At 44.7% G+C, this 19,895-nt stretch overlaps 7 protein-coding genes across 10 annotated transcripts; 3 read left to right on the forward strand and 4 right to left on the reverse strand.

Annotated features, from left to right (window-relative positions):
• Positions 1 to 137: 137 nt before the first annotated feature.
• Positions 138 to 1,530, reverse strand: LOC126323904 (filaggrin-2-like). Its single transcript, XM_049994820.1, has 3 exons — positions 1,248 to 1,530; positions 880 to 1,053; positions 138 to 779 (listed from the first exon to the last, which is right to left on the reverse strand). The coding sequence occupies exons 1-3, from the start codon at positions 1,438 to 1,440 to the stop codon at positions 271 to 273; spliced, it is 876 nt and encodes a 291-aa protein (XP_049850777.1). The 5' UTR covers positions 1,441 to 1,530; the 3' UTR covers positions 138 to 270.
• A 1,315-nt stretch (positions 1,531 to 2,845) lies between these two features.
• On the reverse strand, positions 2,846 to 4,081 carry LOC126323911 (dnaJ homolog subfamily B member 4-like). Its single transcript, XM_049994829.1, has 2 exons — positions 3,876 to 4,081; positions 2,846 to 3,781 (listed from the first exon to the last, which is right to left on the reverse strand). The coding sequence occupies exons 1-2, from the start codon at positions 4,020 to 4,022 to the stop codon at positions 2,936 to 2,938; spliced, it is 993 nt and encodes a 330-aa protein (XP_049850786.1). The 5' UTR covers positions 4,023 to 4,081; the 3' UTR covers positions 2,846 to 2,935.
• Positions 4,082 to 5,700: 1,619 nt separating this feature from the next.
• On the reverse strand, positions 5,701 to 7,681 carry LOC126323933 (ruvB-like 1). Of its 2 annotated transcripts, none has more exons than XM_049994854.1 (2): positions 7,599 to 7,681; positions 5,701 to 7,488 (listed from the first exon to the last, which is right to left on the reverse strand). In XM_049994854.1, the coding sequence occupies exon 2, from the start codon at positions 7,260 to 7,262 to the stop codon at positions 5,898 to 5,900; it is 1,365 nt and encodes a 454-aa protein (XP_049850811.1). In that variant the 5' UTR covers positions 7,263 to 7,488; positions 7,599 to 7,681; the 3' UTR covers positions 5,701 to 5,897. The 2 variants fall into 2 exon arrangements, with proteins under 2 accessions (XP_049850811.1, XP_049850814.1); XM_049994857.1 differs by having other exon boundaries at positions 5,718 to 7,280.
• Positions 7,682 to 8,689: 1,008 nt separating this feature from the next.
• Positions 8,690 to 11,566, forward strand: LOC126323931 (protease 2-like). 2 transcript variants are annotated; one of them, XM_049994850.1, is made up of 4 exons: positions 8,690 to 8,775; positions 9,008 to 9,319; positions 9,377 to 10,240; positions 10,369 to 11,566. In XM_049994850.1, exons 1-4 carry the CDS (start codon positions 8,710 to 8,712, stop codon positions 11,464 to 11,466), a joined length of 2,340 nt encoding a protein of 779 aa, XP_049850807.1. In that variant the 5' UTR covers positions 8,690 to 8,709; the 3' UTR covers positions 11,467 to 11,566. The 2 variants fall into 2 exon arrangements, with proteins under 2 accessions (XP_049850807.1, XP_049850808.1); XM_049994851.1 differs by lacking the exon at positions 8,690 to 8,775 and having other exon boundaries at positions 8,934 to 9,319.
• Positions 10,234 to 13,502, reverse strand: LOC126323932 (uncharacterized). Of its 2 annotated transcripts, none has more exons than XM_049994852.1 (4): positions 13,349 to 13,502; positions 13,056 to 13,245; positions 12,923 to 12,979; positions 10,234 to 12,858 (listed from the first exon to the last, which is right to left on the reverse strand). In XM_049994852.1, the coding sequence occupies exon 4, from the start codon at positions 12,824 to 12,826 to the stop codon at positions 11,585 to 11,587; it is 1,242 nt and encodes a 413-aa protein (XP_049850809.1). In that variant the 5' UTR covers positions 12,827 to 12,858; positions 12,923 to 12,979; positions 13,056 to 13,245; positions 13,349 to 13,502; the 3' UTR covers positions 10,234 to 11,584. The 2 variants fall into 2 exon arrangements, with proteins under 2 accessions (XP_049850809.1, XP_049850810.1); XM_049994853.1 differs by having other exon boundaries at positions 13,110 to 13,245; positions 13,349 to 13,464.
• A 637-nt stretch (positions 13,503 to 14,139) lies between these two features.
• Positions 14,140 to 17,004, forward strand: LOC126323913 (uncharacterized). Its single transcript, XM_049994832.1, has 2 exons — positions 14,140 to 14,202; positions 14,282 to 17,004. Exons 1-2 carry the CDS (start codon positions 14,166 to 14,168, stop codon positions 16,888 to 16,890), a joined length of 2,646 nt encoding a protein of 881 aa, XP_049850789.1. The 5' UTR covers positions 14,140 to 14,165; the 3' UTR covers positions 16,891 to 17,004.
• Positions 17,005 to 17,053: 49 nt separating this feature from the next.
• LOC126323914 (uncharacterized) lies at positions 17,054 to 19,892 on the forward strand. Its single transcript, XM_049994833.1, has 4 exons — positions 17,054 to 17,174; positions 17,295 to 17,482; positions 17,548 to 17,689; positions 17,765 to 19,892. Exons 2-4 carry the CDS (start codon positions 17,313 to 17,315, stop codon positions 19,766 to 19,768), a joined length of 2,316 nt encoding a protein of 771 aa, XP_049850790.1. The 5' UTR covers positions 17,054 to 17,174; positions 17,295 to 17,312; the 3' UTR covers positions 19,769 to 19,892.
• The last annotated feature ends 3 nt before the right edge of the window (positions 19,893 to 19,895 follow it).

The following is a 19,895-nucleotide window of genomic DNA, read 5'->3' on the forward strand; positions in this document are numbered from 1 at the left end:
CTTCGGTATCGACATGACCGACTTCCGCATGTGGAGAACGCCGACTGTCGAAACACATGCTTCGCCGAATCACGTGTAGAACTCCCATACAGCAGGCCCAGCATCCTGACACACAACTCAAACAAGCACCCCACAGAGAGGTTGCAGTCGCTGAGGACACACAGCCATTAGTGGCGCACACAAGCAGAAGAAACTTCAGCTCGACACCAAATATTTATTTAACGTTTCCCAAAGGTCCAAGGACAAAGCCAGATTTTATATACAGAGTCACTACTTGGCAATAGTGCTGTATGCCTTTTTGGCCAGTTTCTTGGAATAGTCTAGAGCTGACATATTACGGCCATCTGCTATTTCAGAGTTGGAACTGTGAAGGGCGTTATGAACGGCTCCCGACACAGATTCCCGCGCTTGGTCCTTGCCCTGTTGTACCGCGCCCTGGGCAGCGTTCGCGCCATGATGGGCGGCACCCTGAGCAGCGTTTGCACCGTGTTGAGCAGCGCCCTGAGCAGTATCTGCGCCATGTTGAGCAGCGCCCTGAGCAGTATCTACGCCGTGTTGAGCAGCACCCTGAGCAGTATCTGCGCCATGTTGAGCGGCACCCTGAGCAGTATCTACACCATGTTGAGCAGCACCCTGAGCCGTGTCTGCGCCATGTTGGGCGGCACCCTGGGCTGTGTCTGCACCATGTTGAGCGGCGCCTTGGGCGGCATTCGCGCCTCGTTGAGCTGCGCCTTGTGCTGCATTTCCTTGCTGAATCGCAGAATCCTGAGGTATCGCGCCTACATATCATTCGTCACAAACCAAAGTGTTCGTGTTATTCAAGCGTCATCCTTATACCTCACATGAGGAGGGTACGAAACGAACTGTATCAAAACGCACCTCCCTGGTTTGTACTCATATTGCCCGCATTTTGCTGTTGCCCTCCTGGTACACTATCCTTCATGACATCTTTGTCTTGCATTCCCTGCGCCTCATCGGTTCGTGGTACATTTCCTCCGGCCCCATGTTGTTGAGTCTGAGGAATATTTTCATTTCTGCTATTTGCTCGGTTTGCTGCAACATAATTCGCGTTTCGCATGCACGCGCGCGAGAAGCGTTGGAATTGAATTAGACGAACGTGACAACACATCCCACCATTACGCAACTACGCCCTACCTCCGTGCGCGCCTCTGTGCTACGCATGTCTGCGCCTCACGATGACCCCCCTAGAGGCCTCTTCTGCAGACCTCTCCCCTATACCCACATACCCGCATCATCAAGGCCTTCATCTTCTTTCACGTTGGGGGTAAAAGAGGACGAGCGTCTATCTAGTTTGTCTGCTGAGTGTCGGTTCCGCAGTTCTGAGCTAGATTTCCTCATGACCTTCCCGGTCTTTTCCTTTACCTTTCCTATAAAGCTGTTGATGGCCCCAAGCACCTTGTTATCTTTTTCATGAGTCATTCCGGCAACTGTAAAAGTCTAATTGAGAACAACAATGGCCATTTCTCAAACAGCAGGCACTTGATACCAGCAGAGAAGACACGACCTTGACACATTATAACAAATAAAGATAATCGAGTGTTTATGCTGAGCTATATTGAGTAAAAATATGAACACGCTGATCTGTGTTTTTCTAAACTAAGAATTACTTTTCTTGTTAAAGATTATCTAAAGATCCAAATCTCTCAGTTTAGAATAATGTTGATCTGCCTCGTAACTACCTAAGTTGTTAGCTCGCATGTCTTACAGTCGGCGGGGCGAATTAATGCATTCCTCAAAAAGAGAATAGAAGGCATTCTTTCTCCTCCAGAGATGTGGGAACGTATTGTTCACGCTGCCACCGGGGGCAGAGTGGGAAGTAAGCCGGCATTGCGAATAGTCTCTGTTTCCTGTCAAGCCAAGTATGCGGTAAGCCCCTCCCGCACACGTCAGTCGGTGTGAAAACAACGTGGAACCAGCTCGCTTCTTTGGAAAGGAGCGGTGCCAGGAATAGCACAACTTTCATACACAAAACAGACTTCATCGCCCTCTATTGCTACCGACTTTTATTTGTAATAGAGAATACAATTCGCGTTGTCATGCGACTCAAACTCTTTCAATCCCGACGACTTATGCGTTTTCTGGCTGAATTCACTGCTTTCTCAGATATCATCACTCCTGTGCAAATACTCTCCAAACGCATGAAATGGTACACACACGCATATTGCCCTCGGGTAACTCGAATACGCCAAGTCGAGAGGAGAGCGGTTTGCGAGTGACGTGTGTCTGCCGGAGCAAAACAAGCATGAGGGTCTCTCGGCGTCATGCGGTGGGGAGGATGAGACTGCGTTTCAACTACTTTTTGGGCTGTAAATAAGGAGAGTGTCGATGGGATAGAGACATCTGACAGCACTACGACCGTGCTATTCTAGTTCTCGATGATATCTCTAGAGAGCAAAAAAAGTTCTAGTTTCTCCTTTTGTTTGAGTGCATCGGCAGCAATGATGAGGCGAGAGAACTGCACATGCATTCAATGGAATGGTCAGGTCAGGATAGACAGATGGCGTAAAAACGTTGTTGAAAAGGCCAACTTTTTTTAACGAGTTGCCTCGTGCTGGCCGACTCATAGAGCTCGAACTCAAAGTTAAGAAACGTACTCTCTCACTCAGTGTATCCTTGGGATTCCAGTCAGGGTAGAGATTGTCATAAAATCTCCGCTCAAAAAGCGCTATAGCATTGTTAATTTTCCTAACATCCTTGTCTATCAAGAACTCATTTAGAACGTGATCAGCTGACGGTGGTGGCTTTCTATTTCGAGACATCGTGGAGTGTACACTTGCATATTGAGTAATGGCCTACTAGATGTTATACTAAGCAAAAGTTGAATGGGTGGTACTAAAATAAAAAAAAATTACATTATTTACACAATTATTTGTATTCGAAATACATTCTGCATTTGGGATAGCAAAACGGTTTTTTAGTAAGGCAGTCCCCTTAGTGCTGCTTTCACCTGCTCTCTCTGATTTGGAGGAATTGACTTAGGGAACTTGATGTTAAAGTGGATATAGAGATTTCCTCGTCTACCAGAGGCCGTGGGCATGCCACAACCTGGGAGCTGATGCACATAATCTGGGCTAATGACGTCCTTGATCATGACAGTATGATGAGTACTCGGATCATGTAAGGTAGGTATGCTAAGTTTGTGACCTACCAGCGCCTGGTACAGCGTAATGTCACAATTGAAAATCAGATCGTCGCCTTGTCGCTTATAATAAGGGTGAGGAAGTTGCCTTACGACTACGAGGACGTCTTGGGTTTGTGTGGACAGCTGGTCACCTGCATTTTGGAATTTGAATGTATGACCATCAATACATCCAGGCTGTATTTTTACTTCGATGATTTTCGCGTCATTAGTTGAATGTCCGGAGTTATCGCAGATGCGACGAGTAATTTTGAGCTTTTTTACAGTTCCAGTATACATTTCCTCTAATGAAACATTTATCTCGCGCACGGCATCCTTGAGCTTAGAGTTCTTGAATGCCATTTTGGATCTTCCACCAAGAAAAATGCTATCATCACCAAAACCCATGGAAGAGAATGGAGATTGGCCCATGCCATTTGCGCTGCCGAAGAATTGCTCGAAAATTTTGTATGGGTCGGTTGCACCTGATGTGAAGTAATAGGTTCTGGTACCACCTGGACCCCTGGAAAACTGGGGTCTACCATCTGCGAATTCTGCACCACCCCTGATACCTTCCTCTCCAAACTGGTCATAAATCTTCCTTTTGTCCGGGTCAGAAAGTACTTCGTATGCTTCAGCTATCTGAAAATTTCAAAAAAAATTAGTGTCAAAAAAACAATAGATTTAAAAAACATTAGCAGTGATTGTGAGTTCCTTCCTCTATTATAAAACATACTTCTTTGAACTTTGCTTCTGCCTCTGCTTTTTTATTCAGGTTACGATCGGGGTGCCATTTTAATGCTAACTTCTTGTAGGCTTTTTTTATGGCGTCTAGACTAGAAGTTTTTGGAATCTCAAGGATACTGTAATAATCCTTTCCCATCCGAATTTCGCTGTATTAACTCTACTTTATAATATACAAATAAGAATTATGTTAGAAGTAATGAGCTGTTCCCACAAAAAAAAAATAATAATCCAGCTGAATTTCAACGAAATATCACACGGCTTTCTATTAAACATATAATTTGCATCAGTAAATCGTGTAACTGAAACTATGTTAACTGCTGGTTTTCTTGGGCATGTCATCCATTCTGCTTACAAATCGCGGTGCTTTCCCGGACATCTTGATTCGTGCAAGAGAAACTGTGTGATTTACCAGTAAATAAAAATCCTTTTTTCTATAAAGTGATGCGCCCAAGAGATACAAAAATAGGTTATTATCTGCACACTATTCCCCTTATTTTCATCACATGGAAAAATGCGTAGCTAAACTAGCTCGGCTTGCACGTTAATTTTAAACATACGAAAGAGACTTTTTTTTTAACTCGGTAGGATTTATGTTTGAGGATATTTTAGAAGCGTCGACTGTCTCATGTGACGTTTCACCATAGGATCGGCATTTTGGACGGCTAATATTTTTAACGCTCAAGGCAATAGGCACGCGATACATGACTCTGTAAATTTTAAGGGAAATAATGGCAATAAAAAATTGCTTTTCTTGTACAATACACTCTCAACTTACCAAAAACATCACCACGGACTCCTCGGTGAATGAGAGTTCGCATACATCCCCTGATCACTATCGATTTTTCTACCTTTAAAAAATAGAGTAATGAAAAGCCTCTTTTATAAACATGGCTGAATTCAAGTTCATTTATCTGCCTCATACGGAATGTACACATAACTACGATGAAACATCTAAGTTGTGCATTGTGAGATACCCTCTGTCTGTCTATAAAAAGAGAACCTTATGCTACCACCATCTACAAGAAGCGCAATATTGTTTTACGGCAATGATAAATTCGTTTCCATGACTTCATTTGATGCACAGATTGGTTACAGCTCATTATTAAGGCAATCCTGAAAAAAATGTGTAGACAGATTACCTGCTGCTATTGAATGCGAAAACGAAAAACCTCAATTAGAGAAATATGTCTATTTGCAGGTTCGAATACTGTTTGACAAAATTTCAAGGTGGTTCACGCGCATGAAGAAGCTGCCGCGGTGATCAGCCTAATATTTTCTTTTACTTATTTAGATTACTCGAGAAAAAGACAATAGATAGAAAAATTACTGGCGTTGAATTGGTAAGAGCAATTCACAAATAGCTAGCATAAAAAAATACATCTTTGAAAGTTCAAAAAATGTCTATCCGTTATTAGCATAATTTGTTTGCGACTCACTCCACACGCCGCCTATATACTCTCATTATCGTTCAGCTAAATTTGGGTGTTACTGACTTATGGAATATATATGTACATTATTTTAAGCGGTGTTTGGATCGCTCAGATTTACAAAATGGTTGGTATAGGTGTAAATAGAGTTTTAGAAAGCTCCAATTCTTGACACATGCGAAAGTTAGATTCTGCACTATTTTTTGAATCCAGTTGCCATGTGTTTTCAAAGTTTGATAACACATCACCTTAAATATTTTTGATCTTATCTATTCATATTAATGCGTTTTTTAGAAAAATTGCGTTGAAAGCAAGCAGTTTTTTCAGCTGAATCAAAACCTACAATATAGACGAACTTATAAGAAAAGATTACAAAGGGAGGATTGAAAAAGGCCGTCCAAGTATTTGGTAAAAAAACACTCTAACATATTTTATATATTTGATTAGAGAGAATTCAAGGGGTTGAAATTAACGTTGAGAGAACGATTTTTAGAGTGGATCTCCGAATGCTTTCACAAGATATACACTATATATAATTTTAGCCGAAAAAGATAGGATGAGTCGAGATGCCTCACATTTGATTTTTAGAGCAATTTGGCAGAACTAGAAGCATCGAGAAAAAGTTCAGAAATTTCAGTAATAATTTCTTTTGTAATAATGCCAGCTTGTAATTCCTTTGCTTTGGCCAGAATAGCAGACGGTGTTAAAAGTTGAATCGCGTGCCTCAGGGAAGTGGAGGCGGCGACATCGACAATGGCTTGCTTTGCCCCGGCATCCAATTTGACACCCTCTACATCAGCTCTTAAATTGATAATATGCTGAATTTCTTCTTTTGTATAAGGAATAGTGCGTACAATTATCAGACGATCTAGAAGGTCAATGGGAATACCATGTGGTGCATCGACCGTCGTACCACGTATAGTTGCACGACCTCGGTTTGTGGCCAAAATGACAATTGGTGCTAATGTAGACTCTAGTGCACGGTTGAGATAGGTAAAACATTCTATGTCAAGCATATGAACTTCATCTATAAATAGCACACCAGGTATCAATTCTGCTACGCCAGATTCTATGTATTTATTAACGACCTTGTTGATTTCCATACGTAATTTTTCTGTAATTTCAGTTTTTTTCTGTTTTACAAGTTGTCCCATCATTGACATAATATCTTGTCCACCTTGAGGACAGGCGTTGGCTACATCCAAATCATGCAATGTGAGATCTTGTATAATTTCCTTTTTCTTATGAACATCTCCCTTAGGCAATGGCACGTATTCATCCGCTTCCAAGTCAACTTCGGTGATGAACGATTCTGATCTACCCACTCTTTTTACAGCACCGCTATTAGCTTCGATGTAAATAACATCTCCTGGATGAATGCGCTCTTTTAGAATGTTCTCGTATATGCTAGGGTCCAGCTTAAGATGCTTCGTTCCTTTGTTGGTCTTTAGACCAATAATAACATGAGAGATTGTCTTCCCGTAATTTCCCATAGGGTTTTCCATTTCTTCTGGGGTAATAGTTATGACCTCGCCTTCATAGACCTCTTTTGTCTCCTTGATTCGAAGACCAATCGCTCGACGAAAATTTTCAGCCAAAATTTCGGTTTTTTTCACCTCGTTACTATAAACTTCCGACCCTACCATTGGACAAAATGGAACCTTCTTCCCGAGACTGTGAGCCATGGCTTGTGCTAATGCTGTTTTTCCAGTCCCGGGGGCGCCCGTGATTAACATGGCGCGACCTGCCATCTTTTTAGCCGTAATCATGTCAATCAACACGCCGCATGCCTCACGAGCTTCAGTCTGCCCGATCATCCCGGTAGACGAAATAGAGATGGCTTTCCCTGTATCATCTAAACCAAGACCTCGTATATGCGTGTGCGCAGCAACGCGAACTTGTATTCGGCTATTATGAGCGTGCGATGTCGTCACCTCAATATTTGACATTAGGACGTCAACTTGGTTCTTAAGGTAGCAATATAAGAAAAAGAATAAGTTAGAATACTCTTTCCAAATAAGGCAATCAAGTTTAAAAAAAAGTTTTCGATAAATTGATTGGGTAGTTAGGAGGATATCTTAATATTAATCGCTTCGCAACAACGATATCAAGCATGTTGTACAAAAATCAGAACCGTTATGAAAGAAAAAAAATGACAAATTTCACCCATCAATCCTGTAGCACCGTAAGCGGTTAGCATACAGATTGTCTTAATGAAAAGCATTTCTAACTCAGCCTTCAGCGATTTCTGTCTTCTAAATACTTTGTCAATTTTCCTCTCGTACATCCCAAAATTTGTGTTCTTAAATACAGTGTTCAATCAAAATACAATGGAGAAAGTTTACGCTGAAGATTCAGCCTTCCTTCAACGACTGAGGTCCAATAACTTTCAATCCAAACTATACACCTATTCGCGGGGAGCAATTTTTTTCAATCTTTTTGCATTTAAAAAAAGCGTATTTGAATGCACAAAACTGATCAAAAGCCCAGATGGACCAGCAGTCGCTATTTTAAATAGTCATGAATGGCAACCTAAGCACGCTCATTTTTATCTTTCTGATTACCTTCTCTGCAAAGTTTATACCTGCTGTTGTAGAATACCTCTTTGACATTGTTGTAGTTATGTGTGCATTGCCTGTACTTCAGACTTATAAATTTGACTTTTTTATCCATACGAAGTATGTGCTAATCTTTATCAATTTATAGGTCAATCGCACACAGAAATCGCGTATTGAAGCAGATATTAAAAATTTACAACGAAAAATCAAACTTAGCAATTCTCCGTCATCGTTTGTGGAGTATGCTATGGCTCAGAGAGAACTGGCATCAAAAAAAAAGACCCTTGACTTGATTAACTCGAACAAAGAACAATCTATTATCGTTACCAACATACGAACGGTATTGAATATTTTCAACTTTTTAGTTCCTTTGTTTACCATTTTTTATTGGTGGAAAGTGCCTATGGCTGTCCTTTCTGAACATGCTTTCTGGCCACTTTCTTATTTTCTAGCCATGCCAGGATATCCTCATCACATCATCGGCGTTGTTGGGTGGTATTCAGTTTGCACGGTATTCTGCACTCGTCTACAACAGCTCTTTCTAGGTAATCAAGCCTGAATTCTCATTTGTGTAGCGAAACGACCCGTTAGGTACATTTCTCGTTTGTCCAGTCAAAGTTTGCTTTTTTCTTTAGGCTGAAACTTTTGACGCCAAAAAAAGGCGTCTCTCCTAGTGTCGTGGCTGATCGAACGAAAAAAATGCGTTGAATTCATAATCTGCCTCAAGTTGGAATAAAAGCATTACTTTCTTAAACCCGCCTGCAATCAAAAAAAAAAATTTCTTTACTACTTTGATTTAAAAACTTTGCTTCATCTGTTCTTCAGCTGGTTGTATCACATGTTTGCCAAGTCGCTTTTTCCGTGCCGTCTTATACTAAAGGACGTTCATTTTTTTGGCAATAAGGTACTCAAAAGGGCATTTGCGTCTCTTTTTAAGTAGTAATCTCTCCCGAATTATCTGGTTTGCACACCTTTTTTAAGGTAGGAGGATTCACACTGTTCGAATTTAAAAGCCAAATCCAGAGAAACTCTTCGCTCCGGTTTCTTCTTTTACTGATCCAACATTCATCTTCTTTCAATGGTGACTTGGTAATCGTGATGCCGTTTCCGATGCGATTTTTTGCAACATTTCCTAGAATCAGCCGTCGGTATCTCGGACCGGCTTACCAACACACTATTCTTTGAGATGTCGCCCCTCATCACCGGCCTCCAAATCGCTTGAGACTCTAATACAGAGATCTCCATTTGTTGCATCCTATGCTACAAAAAAAAAAAAAGGTTTCATTCCTGCAGCATTGAAGAGTCTGCTTGGAGCTCGGTCGGTTAAAGAGTTAGAACAAATATCAAGCACTCCACCTGTAGCAAAGAAGTTGACAGAAAGCATCAGCCGCTTTGGCCATATTTTGGCGGACGATTATGCCTATTTGTTCAATATGGCGTTCGATAAGGTAGAACTAAATAATCTCTCAGCTATCAAAAAAATTCTCTTGCTAACGTTTTTTTAGAGCGCTCAGCGTTATATGGTACATGAGGACACCTATGCTGCAAGGCAAATTCACGAACAACTATCGCCCATAGCAAACATGTTCCGCCATGAAGTGCACTCTCTCGCCACCAGCAAATTTGAGTGTGTACCCGAGAAAATAGGAGATTACTACTACTACACACGTCAAACCGCAAATTCTATGACCGTTTATTGCCGCAAAAAACTCAGTCTCGACGCTCCTGAGGAGGTTTTATTAGACTGCAACACGCTGTTGAAGAAAAGCAATCGAATCACTGTGGGCACGTTGAAGGTGACCCAGGATCACAGATTTTTGGTATATCTTCTTGACACACGATCCAACGAAATGTTTGATGCTTATGTCATGGACACGGTTGAAAAGACCCAAATTTCAGTTATTAAGAACGTGTCGAATGTTGAATGGGCTCTGGATGGAAAGTCCATTTTTTATTCGGTACCAGATGAGATGCGCAGGCCCTATCGTATATACCGTCGTTATTTACATGGAAAAGTGGAGGATGAGCTCATTCACGAAGAGTTGGACGATAAGTTTTTTTTAGACATCAGTCGAACCAAAGATTGGAAGTACATTATTATCAACAGCAATTCCAAGATCACATCTGAAGTTAGAATACTTGACACGTCTGCGAGCGATGCGAGGCCTAAATTAATCACTGCACGAAATACGGGGACCGAGTTCTTCATGGACCATGCAGGAGATTACTTCTATATTGTGACGAATGAGAAGGACTCTAACTACAAAGTCATGCGAGTTCCAGATCATAGCATTCTGGATCTACAAAAATGGGAAGTGCTGGTGCCTTCCAGAGCGGACGTTTCTATTGAAGACGTGGACGTTTTATCGGTACGTCAAAATAATTTTTTAGCAAATGCTTTGCAAAAAGAAAATGGTTGCATAGATTGTACAAATCATTGCGACAGTGTACGTAATTTTCACGGTACTCATCCTCGCACTAAAAAATTTCGATATAGAACCATGTCGTTATATATGAGCGTCACGGCGGCCTGTCTCGGGTTTGTGTTATCAATACCAGCACTCGAGAAGAAGTGCTTATTCCGCTCGAGTCCGGCTTGTGTCACATTGAGCCAGGTACAAACTTAGACCCAGATACGTCTAGACTGCGTTTTACCTACAGCTCTCCCATTGTGCCAGGCGTCGTGTATGACTATCACTTTGATACTGGAGTGCTAGAGGAACGATACAGGCACCAGCTTCCGTGCAGCGAAGGCGCGAAGAGCGCGTTCAACCCTGAGAACTACCAAATTCAACGTGTGATGGTGCCCAGCACTGACGGCGTACAAGTGCCCATGACGCTCGTACATCGCAAGGGCATTGCCCCTTCTATGGATAACTTGACACTGCTACATGTTTATGGCGCCTATGGTCATTCTCTGAACCTTGATTTCGACATTGCAAACATACCAATGCTGCAGCGAGGATGGATGATAGCTTACGCGCACGTCCGCGGTGGAGGCGAGCTTGGTCGCCAATGGCACGCCGGTGGCAAGCTGTTGAACAAACGAAATTCCTTCGACGATTTTATCAGTTGTACGAAATGGCTCATTTCGAATCGCTATACTCAGCCCAAGTGGATCGCAGCTAAAGCCGCGAGTGCAGGTGGAATGGTCTTGGGTGTCGCCGCCAACGAAGCACCGGAGCTGTACAAAGCGATGGTGATGAAGGTTCCCTTTTTAGACGTCTTGAGTTCTATGTTGAACGAACATCTACCTCTGACGGTACATGAGTACGAAGAATGGGGCAACCCCAATGTGAAGGATGATTTTGAAAATATCTACTCTTATGATCCATATTGGAACATACAGAGTCACGAATATCCGGCTATGTTCATAACTTCTTCTATGCTAGACATTCGCGTTCCGCCTTGGAACCACAGTCGCTATGTAGCCAAGCTGCGCTCTACCAAAAAAGGGAACAGTCTCATTTTACTTCGAATGGACAATCAGTACGGCCACTTTGGAAACGGAACTGCACAGGGACGAGTGGACGAAACTGTCACTGAACTAGCATTCATCTACTCTACCTTAAACGTCTTGCCAGAGAGAATTTAAACGAGTTTTTTGTCAGCAATGTTGACATATCTCTCCCTTTTAGAGAGAGGTGTGTATATATATAATATATGTATGTACAGCACATACAATTTGAGAGCGTTTAACGACCTCTTTTTTTTTACATGAAATGCATGCCCAATTTCGAATCTGGCTGAGAGGTACTGCTCATTGATGACCTGTCTGGCAGCAGGCTCGATCGTTTGACCACATTAAGGGGATTGATGGTGTTATGATTTTCTAGGGCGAAGGCACTGCTCAAGTCAGAATAGAAGAGTGAGTAGAACCTATTGCTAGTGGTCGAAAAGGACAGAGGAGTGTCGATTTTTTTTTCCGGACTGGCGAATAAATCGAGCTCTGAGTCGCTGAGGGAGTTTTGAGCGTCGAAAATAGAAGGATTCGCTGGGCTGCCGGACTGGCCATTTGACCCAATATAGAAATCAGACATATTGGGTACACTGTACATACTACACATATCTAGATCGGCGTTCCACAGAGACTCAGAGAACAATGTGTTCGTAGTATCTCTTTTGCATCTTCTTTTGATGCCAGTACACTGTAGAGGCCCCCCTCCTCTGGAGGTATCTTGGTTCACGGCGTCGGAAATGTATTGATTATTTTCTGACTGCCGCGCTGACTCTCTTTCAAGTTCGAGACAATAATTTCCTGAAAAGTAGAGTTCAATGCAATCGGCTACACTTTTGGTCTTGACAAACGTTTGGATTTTTGCGAGATCGTCTCTATATTCGTTGAAATATAGTTCGAAAAGTTCGATTTCATGTCTGGACCATCTTCTCTTATTTGGCCGCCTTGGATGCCAGCCTCGTATGCCCAATGTCTGCAATTTGGCCAAGGTGTCTGCCTTGGAGTAATTGGAGTCGCTCACTACTTGAAGCATGTCTTCTAGGCACAAAATGTCGTCCTTGATGTTATTATTTTCAGAGCACGTTCCTTCTCCATATTGTCGCATCAATAACGGTAGCAGCATGGAATTGCTGTCTTCGTAACGTTGTCGCAATGGCTGCCCGAAGCCGTCATCGTCCTCGCCGTCATCCTTCAGGCCAAAAGCGCACACGTCGCAGGCATTATAGCCATCACCCATGAAGCCTGATAGCACTTTAGGAGAACAGACGGTCTCGTCTTTTACTTTGCATGTCTCAAGTATGTCGTCGACTTCTGACGGTGCGATAGTCGGGTCCCAGACTAGGGTCCCAGCATTCTGAGCGTCCCTGTCATCGTTGTCCGCTGGTGCCAGTATGCCTCTGTCTACCGCTCGGTAGCTTGGCTTGGCAGCAGTGCAGTTTTTTTCTCTTTTCAAATTATCGAAACCAGAATGTTCGTCTACAGAAGATTGTGAACACATATAGCCCCGTCTCTGCCGCTCACTCCCCCCCACTACGGCTTTTCGTCAGTTATTCTTTTCGAGTAGTTCCCCCCTAGCCAGTCGTTGAAAACGTACCTAGCAACCACGTATTTGAGTATTGTCAATTTTTATCTCTTATCTAGGAAAATTGCCCTAAAAGTACTTTTGTGTTAGAACGCGCGCGAAACAGATCGAAGTCGTCGTGTTTCTCCTTCCTACAATCACTTACAGCGTCGAAAAGCACAAAGGGAGTATCCAGCCTTTCACTAATGTGTCTGAGTACCTGTTAAACGGCTTCGACAGGCTGAGCTAGTCAAGCCGTTCGGGGTTTTTCTTTTTTGGCTCTCCCGTTAGGAGATAAAAAAGGTCTTGACAGACTGAGCTACCAACTGAAAACGCGAAGTTCGTCCTTGGTATTCCTATTAGATAAAACTTTAGTTATCAAACTGAGCTAGTTGAAGGCTCAGGGTTTTTTTTTACTTTTTAGGGAAACCAGAGAGAGAGATGTAAAGCGTTTCGTACAATTAACCAAAAATAGAAAATAATATGAAGAAACTCGCCCTTCATGAGACGGAAACGGCCTTTCACAACCAATTCCCTTTAACGCGTAAGGAATGAGAATATGACGAGTATTAGTTCAGGAGCGAGAGTTGGTTCGCGATATATAGAATGAGCACTGTCGGTGAGCGGTATATAAAAAATACTTTGCACACAAGGTTCCTATACAAAGCTTTAGTTTAAGAAAAAAACTGTGTTGCGCTCACATTTTTGGCGCAAAGCGCAGAAAGGGGTGCAGGTTTTGCCACGAACTTTCGGTTTGTTTATCTATGTTTGTAGATGACACGTTTCGAATGTCGGTTTTTGTGTTCGAGTAAGGGGTAAAGAGTCGGCTTTTGTGTTCGAGTAAGGAGGTAAAGAGTCGGCTTTTGTGTTTGAGTAAGGGGTAAAGAGTCGGCTTTTGTGTTTGAGTAAGGGGTAAGGTGTCGGTTTTTGTGTTTGAGTGAGGAGGTAAAGAGTCGGTTTTTGTGTTTGAGTGAGGAGGTGAAGGGGCGGTTTTTGTGTTTGAGTGAGGAGGTGAAGGGGCGGTTTTTGTGTTTGAGTGAGGGGGTAAAGGGGCGGTTTCGAGTTATTAAACATGCGTGCGTGGCAGAGAGAGGGTGGGCCGCAGGTATTACTGTTATGCTTCGTTTTAGTGGCTTTGGTTGTTGAACGATGGAAATTACTAGGACATTTCGGGTGAATTCTCTGTGTATTTGGGGTGGATTTCGAAATGTCATTTATGGGGTCTTTTTGACGTGAGGGATTTATTAGTTGCATCTTTAAGTGTTTGCGAATAACCATGTCGTTTAATAATATTGGTAATATCAGCTTCACTGGTACGTGTGTTGCGAGGTGCGACGTCGTTGGCGTGCCGACAGGCGACTGACGCTGGTTTTTGGTAATACGCGGGTACAGATAAAGCAGCGAAGATGATTGAGGACGCGGTTGGCCTGGCGTCGAGTAACTCCTGCGCGGAGGTTCTTCCGATACATTTGATGATAGCTATATTGGAGGACGACAGCCAGATTGCTCAGAAGTTGATTGCGAGGACTGGAGCCAGTGCAGAGGAAATAGAGCGTAGACTGAGGTCCGTTTATACGCATTTACCTAGACAGACACCACAGCCGCCGTCGTTGTCCCCGTCTCCGGCGTTTATGAGGGTGCTGAACGCGGCGCAGGCGTACCAGAAGAAGTCGGGAGACACGCACTTAGCTATTTATCACTTGCTGTATGCGTTGGCGACAGAAAACGCGGAGATAAAGGGCATTTTCTCGGACTGCGGCGTGAACGAGAAGTTGCTTGAGACGGCGTTGCAGGAGGTGAAGGGGAACCGTCGAGTGGACTCGAAGACGGCGGAGGAGAACTTCGAGGCGCTGCAGAAGTATGGAGTGGATATAGTGGAACAGGCGGAATTGGGCAAGTTGGATCCTGTGATTGGGCGAGACGAGGAGATTCGTCGCGTGATTCAGGTCTTGTCAAGGAGGACGAAGAACAATCCGGTGTTGATAGGCCATCCTGGGACGGGAAAGACAGCGATAGTGGAGGGCTTGGCGACTAGGATTGTGAGGAATGACGTGACGGAGAATTTGCAGAAGTGTCGGATTATTTCCCTGGACATGGGTAGCTTGGTGGCGGGAGCCAAGTACCGAGGCGAGTTTGAGGAGAGGTTGAAGTCTATATTGAAGGAGGTGAAAGAGTCGAAGGGGAAGATAATTTTGTTCATTGACGAGATCCACTTGGTGCTGGGAGCGGGGAAGACGGACGGGCCGATGGACGCGGCGAATCTGCTGAAGCCCATGTTGGCGAGGGGTGAGTTGCGATGCATAGGGGCTACTACGCTGAAGGAGTATCACAAGTACGTTGAGAAGGATTTGGCGTTTGAGCGTCGTTTTCAGGTCGTGATGGTGAGGGAGCCGACGGTGGAGAGCAGCATTTCTATACTGAGGGGGTTGAAGGACCGCTACGAGGTGCACCACGGGGTGAGAATAATGGACTCTGCGTTGGTGGAGGCGGTCAATCTGTCGAATCGATATATTACGAATCGCTTTTTGCCGGACAAGGCGATCGACGTCGTGGATGAGGCGTGTGCGAGCACGTGCGTGCAGTTGCACTCGCGCCCAGAGCAAATAGACGCGTTGGAGAGGAAGATCTTGCAGTTGGAGATAGAGGCGGCGGCGCTGGAGAGAGAGGAAGACGAGGCGAGTAAGTCGCGTTTGGAGGTGGTGAGAGAGTCTTTGGCGAAGCATCGAGAGGAGTTGATGCCGTTGAACGCGCAATACGAGTCCAGTCGAAGGTGCATTGAGGAACTGAGAGAGATGCGCGACCGTCTGGACAAGTTGGTGTTCAAAGCGGAGGAGGCGGAGCGTCAGTTGAAGGTGGACGTGGCGGCGGACTTGAAATTTTACGCGATACCGGATTTGCAGGAGAGAGTGCGTCAAAAGACCAAGGAGGTGCAGGAGCTGAACAGCATGTTATCTGAGGTGGTTGGAGTGGACCAGGTGGCTGAGGTGGTTGCCAGGTGGACTGGAATTCCGGTGTCTCGGCTGAAACAGAGCGAGAGAGAGAAGTTGCTGGCGTTGGGGAAATGTCTGCACCAGCGCGTGATTGGTCAAGACGAGGCCGTCGACGCGGTCGTGGATGCGGTGCAGAGAAGTCGAGCGGGTCTCGCGCCTGCGCACCGTCCCACGGGTTCGTTTATGTTTTTGGGTCCGTCCGGCGTGGGAAAGACCGAATTGGCCAAATCCTTGGCCTACGAGCTGTTTGACGACGAAAAACATATGATTCGCATTGATATGAGCGAATACATGGAATCTCATTCTGTGTCTCGACTTATTGGCGCGCCTCCTGGGTACATCGGGTACGACGAAGGTGGCCAGCTCACAGAGGCCGTTCGTCGCAATCCTTACAGCGTCATCTTGTTCGACGAAATCGAAAAGGCGCACACTCAGATCTTCAACGTCCTGCTTCAAGTCTTGGACGAGGGACACTTGACTGACGGCCTCGGGCGCCGAGTCGACTTTTCCAACGTGATCATCATTCTCACCTCGAACATTGGCAGCGATTACCTGCTTTCTTGCAACATCGAGAACACCATTTCCAATCGCGACAAGGAAGTGGTGCTGGACATGGTCAAAAAGCGCTTCCCCCCAGAGTTCTTGAATCGCCTGGACGATATCGTCGTGTTCACTCCGCTGACTATTGAGGACCTTCGTCAGATCGTCCCTCAACAGCTCAAGAAGATCAGCAGCTTGCTAGCGGATCAGAACATCACGCTGACACTCACTCAAGGCGCAGCTGACCTGATCATCCAGGGATCCTACGATCCCAACTACGGCGCGCGGCCCATTCGTCGATACCTTCAAAAGAACGTCATCACTCAGGTCGCCCGCACCATCCTCGCCGGCGAGCTTCCTCAGCATTCAGAAGTGGTCATTCAGCCCAAGCCGGATCAGTCCGGACTCGAGTTCACTATCGTCGAGGACGTCAAGACTCAACCCGCGCCCATGGCCGTGGAGGAAGACTAGGCTCCCCCTCCCCCGGCGGCGGCCTCCGAAAGTCTCGAGACCCTCGCAAAACGTGTATATATATACTATACAGGCGTGTGTGTACATAGAAGCGACGCCCCGCGTTTTTTTTTTTTTGTTCGTTCCACGACGTTTTTTTGTGAAGCGTGCGCGCGCATTTCGTCGAACTTGCGCACTTTGCGTCAGTCCAGAGCCGCGCGTCTTCTGGTGCACTATGTTCTTGCGCTCGGAACTCGGTCCTCGGTATCTTGCGCGCGCTCTGCACTGAGCCGAAATTTTCTTTCGTACGTGGGCCGTCTGCGCGCCTGGCGCGCCTGGAGACGTCTTCGTCTCGGGCGCATGAAGGAGGGGGGGAGTCCTTTGAGGCTTAGAGAGAGATATTCATAATGAAATTTTAAATTTAGTCTTTCAATTCTTCCGTGATGGAGGCGCGCGTGCAAGAGATATTTTCTCAGCGAACGGTAGAAAAGAGGTGCTATTTGCTGCATTCATACGTTACTGACGTCTATGAAGGCAAAGAAAACGTGGATTACTTCTACAACTTTCTTCCGCAACTGCTCTTGCATCTGTTCATCGGCAAGAACGGCAGTCCGTGCGTACTTAGCGTGACTACCACGAAAAGGTCGTGATTGGCAAAAGCTAAACCTTCTCTTTAAGTCCGTGGATAGGGGAGACCGCGCACGACGACGCGTCGGCTCTGATTGGTATTTTGGCGCCCACAAGTCCCTTGATCAAATACATTATTCTAAAGAGCGACGACAAGGACGTAAACTACTACTTTCCTGTGGTTTTTTTGCCTGTATGTCGTGTTCTTGAGGAAGACTTTTTTCGTACTGTTTTTTTTGGTGCTAACACAAACGGCTTTTTTTCGAAGGCTACGACAAGAGATTTGTTGTTGAGACATGACTTCCAATCGCTGCCTCCGCTCTACGCCGGGAAATTGGACATCTCCTGCTCGAACACCACTCAGTACATTCGTCTCAACATACTGGAGCTGTATTTGTTTTATTATGCTGCGTACGGCGCTCAACTGAAGTCCCATTCTAACCTGTCTAAGTTTCAGTCGCCCCCAGTATCTGGCGTGAAATTGCACCTGAGACCGGAGCACGGGCTGAATCGTGGCGCGAGCACCATATCCAGCGCTATAGAGAGAGTGAGTGGTTTTCGAAAGTTTGGCACTCCGGAGCATCTGTCAGACACGTTGAATTCTTTTTTTGGCTTTTTTTCTCAGACCCCGAAGAAATCGGACGCCGATCGAAGAATTCAAAAGAGCCATCCCTACTCTTATGTTCTGGAGGACTATATGCGTTTTTTCGTGTACAAGTCATTTGGAGATATCGGGCCGTTCGAGCAGCTCAGTTTCTTGGATCGCGAATACTACACTTGGGTTCAGTCGGAAAGCAATCGAATTTCTTATACTATTTTTCAAATTGTGCTGGAATTTTGGTTGAACCAATATGACCATTCGACTTCCAAGACCTACTTTCCCCCTTCTCCGATAATCATTGAATGCATCACTATCGTGCTCAAGGCTCTCTTTCGCCATCTGAAGACCATGAGGGCCAGCAAATACCCAGCCCAAGTCGAATGCGTGCCGGCGCTAGATCATCGAAATTATGCCAATCAAGAAGAAATCTATCTTTATCTCATTCATTATTCTGCTCGAAAGCCTCTTTATTGGTTCTTTTCAAGGGCGTTCGAATATACGCTTTGGAGCAGCCACACGATGAACACGCTCGCCTATATCGTGGAACTTTGGGTGATGTGTACTCGTCCGTGGGCTCTATCTTTTCCGAGTTGGATGCCGACCGGGTCGAATCTATTTCCTGAACTTGAGACGACCTCAAAATCCCACAATTTTCAGCACTCCATCTTGGATTTTGTCAAAAATTTTTGGAAAGCCGACGCTAAATCGTCCACTTCATCTTCTAGCGGCCTATCCAGATCTGGAAACGTGGACCCCGGATCGTGCGGGTCTGAATCATTTGAAAACCAGTTTACCAATGCCAAGCAGCTGCTTCAACAAGAACAAGCTAGGAAGGCCTTTGTTGCCAAAAATTTTTTGTGGTATGTTCCAGTTTTGATTTGGTTTTTGAACATGGCGCTTCGATTTGATTTTAGTCAGGAACTGGAGTTAGATATCTTCTCTTACGTCCTGTCCAGCTGGAGTCAGAAAGACCTTTTGAACATCATTTGGGAATTTGAACAATACCTTCAGACCGCGAACAAACGCACCAATCAAAGACCAGAGAAAAATGTGAGTCCCTCTTCGCTCGCATCGCCCTCAAGCGTTGAATCTGTTATAACCGTCATTTTGAATTCACTTCCCCCTGGACTTCATATTCGACATTGTCTTCTCAGAGAGCATTCCGTCCTTGATTGCGTCAGGACAATAATATCTAGGCTCAGGCGCCAGGCCTCGTGTCCGGGCAACTCCGACGTCGCCTCGGAAATGCTCAAAAGTTGCATCCAAATGCTCCAATACATATTTCGTACAGAAGACACTAAGTTTGTGCTTGAAAAATCTTTTAGTCCATTCGTTGCACAAAACAAAACGTGCTCCCCTTCAAGTCCCACAGCCGAGGATGCCGACTATTCTAAGACCCCGAAAGGACCAACTTTTCAGAGCCGCGCTCCATCCCTCGCCGCTGCAGATGCTACGTTTCTTGGAGATGAACGACTCCGGCCTATCACCTCCGGCGAAAATGCAACACTGGTGCGATTTTTTTATCATTTATCAAAATTTATCGACAGCAAAACGGACGTTTACGTCGATTTACGAATTCTCGCTTCCTACAAAATCTATGCTTGGACCGCGCTCACTTATTTTGCCTTGCTCATTCTAATCTCTATTTTCAAACTCTATCGAGCAGGCTAGCACTTAGAAACAAATTTCTCCTACTTTTTGCGAAATGTTTACAGAATTAAGAAAATGTTTGGCGTTCTGTACAATCTTCTTCTTAGCACCTTTTATTAATAAATAAAGAGCACAGAATCTAAAATCC

The sequence above is a fragment of the Schistocerca gregaria genome, unplaced genomic scaffold, assembly GCF_023897955.1.
Source record: "Schistocerca gregaria isolate iqSchGreg1 unplaced genomic scaffold, iqSchGreg1.2 ptg000875l, whole genome shotgun sequence".
Lineage (NCBI taxonomy): Eukaryota > Metazoa > Arthropoda > Insecta > Orthoptera > Acrididae > Schistocerca > Schistocerca gregaria.

Bases quoted from the DNA above. Each gene is read 5' to 3' on its own strand.
- LOC126323904 (XM_049994820.1), bottom strand. From the start codon at position 1,440: ATGACTCATGAAAAAGATAACAAGGTGCTTGGGGCCATCAACAGCTTT. The intron at 1,054-1,247 runs GTATGTGGGTAT...ATTATGTTGCAG, and splicing joins TGAAGGCCTTGATGATGCGG to CAAACCGAGCAAATAGCAGA. The intron at 780-879 runs GTGCGTTTTGAT...AATGATATGTAG, and splicing joins TATGAGTACAAACCAGGGAG to GCGCGATACCTCAGGATTCT.
- LOC126323911 (XM_049994829.1), bottom strand. From the start codon at position 4,022: ATGGGAAAGGATTATTACAGTATCCTTGAGATTCCAAAAACTTCTAGT. The intron at 3,782-3,875 runs GTATGTTTTATA...TGAAATTTTCAG, and splicing joins CAGAAGCAAAGTTCAAAGAA to ATAGCTGAAGCATACGAAGT.
- LOC126323933 (XM_049994854.1), bottom strand. From the start codon at position 7,262: ATGTCAAATATTGAGGTGACGACATCGCACGCTCATAATAGCCGAATA.
- LOC126323931 (XM_049994850.1), top strand. From the start codon at position 8,710: ATGTTTGCCAAGTCGCTTTTTCCGTGCCGTCTTATACTAAAGGACGTT. The intron at 8,776-9,007 runs GTACTCAAAAGG...AACATTTCCTAG, and splicing joins TTCATTTTTTTGGCAATAAG to AATCAGCCGTCGGTATCTCG. The intron at 9,320-9,376 runs GTAGAACTAAAT...ACGTTTTTTTAG, and splicing joins TCAATATGGCGTTCGATAAG to AGCGCTCAGCGTTATATGGT.
- LOC126323932 (XM_049994852.1), bottom strand. From the start codon at position 12,826: ATGTGTTCACAATCTTCTGTAGACGAACATTCTGGTTTCGATAATTTG.
- LOC126323913 (XM_049994832.1), top strand. From the start codon at position 14,166: ATGTCGTTTAATAATATTGGTAATATCAGCTTCACTG. The intron at 14,203-14,281 runs GTACGTGTGTTG...ACGCGGGTACAG, and splicing joins TGGTAATATCAGCTTCACTG to ATAAAGCAGCGAAGATGATT.
- LOC126323914 (XM_049994833.1), top strand. From the start codon at position 17,313: ATGGAGGCGCGCGTGCAAGAGATATTTTCTCAGCGAACGGTAGAAAAG. The intron at 17,483-17,547 runs GTGCGTACTTAG...CTTCTCTTTAAG, and splicing joins ATCGGCAAGAACGGCAGTCC to TCCGTGGATAGGGGAGACCG. The intron at 17,690-17,764 runs GTATGTCGTGTT...TTTTTTTCGAAG, and splicing joins TTCCTGTGGTTTTTTTGCCT to GCTACGACAAGAGATTTGTT.